We start from the raw sequence: 6,639 nt of genomic DNA on the forward strand, positions 1-6,639 counted from the left end.
AAGAAATAGTGACGCACTAAACATCTAGCATATAATGAGCCTTCAAATTAGCAAACAGTGGTGAAGACAACTGAAGTGGTCCACCACTTCCTAAAGTCATTAGGGGAGGGGACAGAGGTAGAACTGAGCGAAGAAATTTCTCACATGGTGTCTCCAAAATGAGTAAAGCACTTTGGTTAGTATGAATGAAATTGGAAAATGTCTTTCTCTGGGAACTTCTTTAGTTAGCGTATAAAGAGTTTTCTGTGACAAAATTAACTTTCCTTTCTCACCATCTAAGGAAAAAAAACCTGCATTTTGGTTTGCAACACTTTGCAGTCTCTATTCAGTGGAAGTTTGTCTAGTTGCAGTGGGCATTACGCTCCCAGAATCTATGGTTTCACATCATAAACCGGCAAGCTTTTGTTTTCTCTTTCAGAAGAACAAATTGGGATAAGGAGCATTAAATTACAGAAAGCTGAATGTTGTCTAAAGGTTACTCTAAACGTGGGCTTGGGCACACACAGTGTTCTTGAGCTCAAAGGCTGTTTGGAGCACTGGCCAAAAACGATGCGGTGGAGTGAACGCTGCGCCCGTGTCTCCTGCGGAGCGTGGGTTTCGGGCTGATGCCGTCCAGAGGCATTGTCTGCGGCTCGTACATCAGTACCTCCGTTGTGCTCTCTGTGCAGAAACAGTCCTTCTGCAGGGATACGGTGATCTCTGTGTGTGTGTGTGTGTATGTATAGGTGTCGATTTTTCTGTTTCTAAAGTGTAGCTTGCAGTCCTGTGTGGGAATATTTATCTTTTCACCTAAAAGCTGCCACCATGTGGCAAAGGACTATTACTACGTTATCTATTAATAAACTGAAAGCGGGATGCAAAACAGGGCGTGGATGGTGCTGGCTTGACGTTTTCACAGCCCAGCTCCTCTTGCTTCGACGAGGAACAAGGTTTCAAGGTTTGTGCCGAGGGGGGGTTCTAGCTCTCTGTAACCGTGTAAAAATGCTGATGGGCTGACTCCCTGATGGAGAACCCTCTTGATAAGAGGCTGTACATTTTTATGTAAACGATACTGTTACGTTTTTGTCTTACTCCATTATTTAAAAGTCTGAGTTGTAGCCTGTTCCATTGTTTGGGTTTTTTTTGTTTGGTTGGGTTTGGTTTTTTTTTCCCCCCTTTCTGACCTTGTGAAATTAAGATGCTGTGAAATAAACACTGTTTTTGGTACGCGTTTTGTAACCAAACGTCTCGTTTCGCAATGGTCTTTCGCTTGCCCTCAGGGCTGCTCCCGCGGCCTGCTCCGGGCTCCGGTCCCTTCCCCTCAGCTTCACCGTACCCTCACCCTCTCTCAACGAACGGCGGTCCCGGCGGGGGGGGGGGGGGGTTCCGTCCCCCGGGCTGAACGGTGCCGGTGCCCTTCTCCCGGGGCCGCCTCAGCGGGAACGGGGGGGGGACGGGACGGGGACGGGGCCGCCATGGCGACCGTTTAACGGCTGCGCGCCCGCGCAACGGACGTCGCGCCGCCACGCCGGAAGCGTTCCGCTCCTTCGGCGTATTTCCGCTTCCGCCGCCGGTCCTTCTTTTCCGCCGCGGCGCACGCGAGGTAGGAGCGGGCTGGCGGTGCTGCTCCGTAGGGAGAGGCCGGGGCGGCCCGGCCGGCGGCGCGGGGAGCCGGGGGACGATCTTTTCTCGGTTTCTGGGCTGCCGTGAGGCTCGGGGGGGAAGGGGCGGCGTGCTCCGGGTCTGGGCCCGCTCCCCGCGGGAGGGGACCGGGGGTGGCAGCACTCTGGGTAAGCCAGGCCTTGAGGGGACGGCCCGTGAGCCGAGCCTTGCCTTGCGCCTTGTAGGTATTGGTTCTTGGCGCCTGCGCCTCAGCGGCAAGCCGAACGAGATGCAGAACGACGCCGGGGAGTTTGTGGATCTCTACGTCCCTCGGAAATGGTGAGCGGTTCCCTTCGGCGGTGAGGGTGTGCCGGTGGGGGCGGTGGGTCCGCGATGTGCGTACCCCGAGGGGCTGGGACCGTGGCACTGAACCGCTCCAGAGGCCGATAAACGGTCTATGGAGAAGCAGCTTTTTCCGTAGTAGCGAATATCTGGGGGGGGGCAACGCCAAAAAAAAAAAACCAAAACCACCAAACCCCCAAATCAACCCCAAAACCCCCGCCTGCTTTCTGTCTGTTTCTGTATTTCTAAACGCCTTAAATACGTGAAGCAAAGACCAAAGTTCATGAGAATACTATGCATCTTCTGTTGAGTAACTGTCAGCCCTGCAGTCACAGCTCATATGTGGTTCGTTTCAGAAGTAAATGTGCGTGCTTGTAATACGCTCGTGTTTCCGTGCGACAAGCTCTCCTTGTGCACCTGTTAAGTCATCGCTTGTTGCCTTGGTAGCACATCTTAAGTACAACTTTGAGGTTCTAGTAAATGGACAGAGAGAAGTTTTTTGTGAATGTGTGTGTTTAAAAAAAGAAAAACCGCTAAAAAATAAACCATTTGTATGCACATTATTAGATTTAAGTCGAACAGTTTTTACAACGTGATTTTTGAGGGTTTGCAACCTGAGCATCTTTTGACAGCTGTAATGGCTCCGAATGAAAAAGGCATAGAAATTGCATTCTCATAAATTACCTTGATTGCTGTATTTTTTGCACTTCAGAAAAGAAAAACTTTTTATTCTGTGTGTTTTGAAGGCGTGTGCTGCTGTGTGCACGGTGTAGGGGTGAACTAGGCATATAAAAACCAAAGTGAAGGGATAGTTGGCAACTTAGCATGATGCTACCAATTGAAAGTCTCCTTTAAATGTACTTAAAACTGTATTTTAATTTTCTGAGCACTGAAAGCTTAAACTGTTACTGTCTAAACTTCTTGTGCGGCTTTAATTTGCATGTAGATTTGGCCTTAATGTTCTTTTTTTTCATTGTCACTGTCTGTTTCCTTTTGTTTAAATTTATCTTGTTATTTTATTCCTTAGCTCTGCTAGCAACCGAATAATTGGTGCTAAGGATCACGCTTCTATTCAGATAAATATTTCTGAGGTAAGTTTCATAGCAGAAGAACGTGATGAGAGAACTACACCTATAAACTTTTGACAGAAGTTAAGAAATATAACAGCTTGTGCTGCATCTCTAAATAATTCACTAGAGACCATATAAGTGTAGAGCTTGAGGGCTTTCAAACATAGAAATATATTACTATGTCACCCCTGGTTATTTTTCAGCCTGTTGGAAAATACTCATTATAGGGAATTTCATAAAGCTCTGTATAGTCTGTTAACTGTTTGACTAGATAGAAGTTCCTAATTAGATATTTAGAGTTATAAATTAGGAAATTCCTTGGCCTTCTGCTTTCACCTGTCTGTAAGAAAGTACTGTTCTTCAGGCTGTCTTTGTGCACCGTTTTTTAACTTTTTTATTCTTGTTGATCTCTGTGCTTTTTCTAGTTTGTCCAACCTTCAAGAAAGATACAGTTTGCAGAGCAGAACTCTATTTCTGTTCCACTTTGCTTAACTAAAATGCCATCTTCCGTGTTTTGCTTGAATCATTTCTGTTAATTCTTGATACTGGTGCTCTTGATAGGTGACAAGTGAGATTGCTTGTGTGTTTTGTGTGCAGCATTATCATTTCATTAACTCAGTGCTTGGGGTATTATATGCTTAGAATTTTTCCTGAGGCATGCTGGTTATTTGTATTGACTTGGTCTTGTACATTTAGTTTTCTTTCTGTAACGTAGGGAATTTGTTCTTGTCTAAGTTTAATTTCATCTTTTCAAGGTAACGTTATTGCGAATCCCTCCAAGCTTAACGTAAATGCTGAGAAAACCACAGTAGACTTGACTCCTGCAGGATCCCAGTTAATGCACGTGGGCTCCAGTTAATTTAAACTCCTTTCAGTGTGCTTTTTTTCCCTCCATTTGTTTATTGGTATTCACCTTGCAGGAATTCTGTGGACACAATGTTCCTATAGCTTTTGAGCTATGTAGCTTGATTTATTTCTTCTTGAATGGGAGACTACAAGACTTATGTCCTGTGTTTTTAAACAACTGAATCTCTTGTGTTATCTGACTAAAGAAATCATTTTAAAAAATGCTCTGTTTGCGATTTTCTGTAAATGTTAAGGCGAATATTTTTCTTGTTCACCATGTTTCATTCCTTCAGTGATCCCTGTTCCTTGTTTTCAAAGGATCAGAGATTAGAAGAACTCAAAAACAAACCCATGTAGTATTACAGGATTCACTACACTCTTTAATTTAATGGTTTATATTGTTTAGTCTTTTTTCCTGTTAAATTTCTCAGCAACTGGAGGAAGTGAGACAATGTGTGTGCCTCAGCTTGGGCATTTTTCTACCTGTGTAACAAGTCTGTCTCTTTCCCCTTTGCACTTCAGTTTTCCTTAATACTGATCTTAATGAAAAGAAACGTGAAAAAATTAACAAAGGCAGTAAAATCCACAAGTAAACTTTACATTGAATTTTTACATTTTTTAAGAACTCAAGCATTTTCCTTTTTTTAGCCACCATTTTCTATGGTGTTCTTGTTACGCTGTCTGATCCGTTAAATTTTATAGCTGCGCTTTGTAATAAACTATAAATTTGCTGGGAAAAGATATTCTATAGCTGTCTTTCTAACTTCAATATTTGCCTTGGGTTTTTGTAGTTTGCAGAAAAACATTTGCAGAATTTAACAAGCAATTTTTATCTTTGCGTGCTTGGCAAGTGTGATGTAAGAGTATAACATTTTATAAGAATCTGTGTGGAGTAACTTGCATGTAATTACAGGTTGACAAGGTAACAGGCAGAGTAAATGGCCAGTTCAAAACGTATGCCATTTGTGGAGCAATTCGTAGAATGGTAAGTACTTTCTTGACCTACAAAATGATTGTGCATCTTTTTATATTGATTAGTAATTTTTTAGATTGATATTTGGCCCTGAAAACACAATGTGCCTTCAGCTCATTCTAGAGGAAGAGCTTTTGTGGGGATAGTGAAGACAGAGTGAAGATATGACCAAATTCACTTGCAAGAATCAGTTTCTTCTGGTTTTTTCCTCATTCCTTTGGTTTGTAGAATTATGTATGGGGGGTTTTTTTGTTTGTTTGTTTGTTTTTTTAAATCAGTGAAGGATGCAAGTGGATTTTTTTTCTTCCAAGAATGTACCAAGCTACTAATGTCTGGCTTTTATCTGTTGTTTACAATTATTAGAGATGATACTACCATAACTTAAACATGGTGTGAAGCTTCTTAGAGTTCATCAAAAGTCTGCTTACCCAGAAGTATATCTTATTAAAGCAAGTGTATATTTTATCAAGTTAAAACTATTTCTTACCCTAAAGGATGACAAATAATTAACAGCTTGTTTTGAAAATGCTAATCTGTGCATATAAAATGTAGTGATCTGTGGAAAGCATTCTGCATTTAACTACCAGCATTAAATGCTGCAGCTGCCTCTCTTTTTAATGTGTATCAGCAATTATTTGGTCACTTCATAATCATCTTTTATTTTTTTTAAAGGGTGAATCGGATGACTCCATTCTGCGTCTGGCAAAAAATGATGGAATTGTTTCCAAGTATGTATGTTTATATTATCCTCTAACTCTTAAAGGAGTAACTTCCATACCCAAATCCAACTTCTAGGGTGAAAATGTGTACACTGCATTTATAGGATGACTACACAGTCGGTCAAAAATATTTACTTGAGCTGTTGAAGCAAACTGGTTTGTAACAATGTTTGTTTCATTTTCTTCTAGGAACTTCTAACTGAAGAACCTCTGGTATGGAACATCTGATATAAAATAAACAGTTCAAACCTGTATTGTGCTGTGTCTTTTGTTCAACTCATAAACATCAGTGGATTTATTATAGCTAGTCTTAAAAGACTTAGAAATGTGTGTTTTCAAAAGATACACAGATTATGATTATGAATTCTTAAAACAAATCAGCTTGTAAAGCAGTGCCAGAGTTGAAAATCAAGAATTTCCACTTCACTCTTTGGTTCCCTATCACCTTTCTTTTCCAGATTTAATAAGTTTTGCAATTGTAGCTCAACTCCTTTCTTGGTCTGTAACGGAATATTTTGCAATATAGCAATCTAATTCAGCTTGCTGAATTAGACCTTGCAGTACTATATTCTGACACCTCTGAACTTGCTCCTGCTTTGTGTGCCAAAATATGCCAGAAGTATGTTGTTTCATGGCCTTTTTTTTTTTTTTTCTTCTTTGATCAGCTCTTCACATTCAGCTTTGGTATTGCATTTGGAAAGTGCTGTGCTCAAAGTGCTATAGCTGTACTAATGAACCTTTGGGATCTTGCGTCTCATGCTAGCGGGCCATAGTGCTTTTGGCAGTATTACGACTTTGTTATGTCTTAACAGCGTTAAGCTCTGTATTAAATTGCAAAAGCTCTACACAATGTTTATTTTCCTCTACTTTCTGCAGAAGTTGAGAAACTGAATGCAGTTAGTGCTAAGCTAGGAGGAACTGCTGGCACTAAGATATGGGTATAAGAAAGGCAAAGGGTGTTCAGAGAAGAGCAGACACTTTGTGTCTTAAAGTGTCTAATTCAAATCATTGGCACCTCTATTGGGAAAAGAGATTTCTGATTTACTTTGGCTGTAATTCCACAAGGACTGAAAAGCACGATGTCTTTTCTAGTGGTATAATGTCTCTC

The 6,639-nt window shown here is 41.4% G+C and overlaps 1 protein-coding gene across 2 annotated transcripts; it reads left to right on the forward strand.

Moving 5' to 3' along the window:
* The first annotated feature begins 75 nt into the window (after positions 1–75).
* Positions 76–5,783, forward strand: RPS21 (ribosomal protein S21). Of its 2 annotated transcripts, none has more exons than XM_041122462.1 (5): positions 76–937; positions 1,827–1,920; positions 2,951–3,014; positions 4,753–4,824; positions 4,926–5,515. In XM_041122462.1, the coding sequence occupies exons 1-5, from the start codon at positions 805–807 to the stop codon at positions 4,956–4,958; spliced, it is 396 nt and encodes a 131-aa protein (XP_040978396.1). In that variant the 5' UTR covers positions 76–804; the 3' UTR covers positions 4,959–5,515. The 2 variants fall into 2 exon arrangements, with proteins under 2 accessions (XP_040978396.1, XP_029865327.1); XM_030009467.2 differs by lacking the exon at positions 76–937 and adding an exon at positions 5,721–5,783 and having other exon boundaries at positions 5,485–5,540.
* The last annotated feature ends 856 nt before the right edge of the window (positions 5,784–6,639 follow it).

The sequence above is a fragment of the Aquila chrysaetos genome, chromosome 3 (genome assembly GCF_900496995.4).
Source record: "Aquila chrysaetos chrysaetos chromosome 3, bAquChr1.4, whole genome shotgun sequence".
Lineage (NCBI taxonomy): Eukaryota > Metazoa > Chordata > Aves > Accipitriformes > Accipitridae > Aquila > Aquila chrysaetos.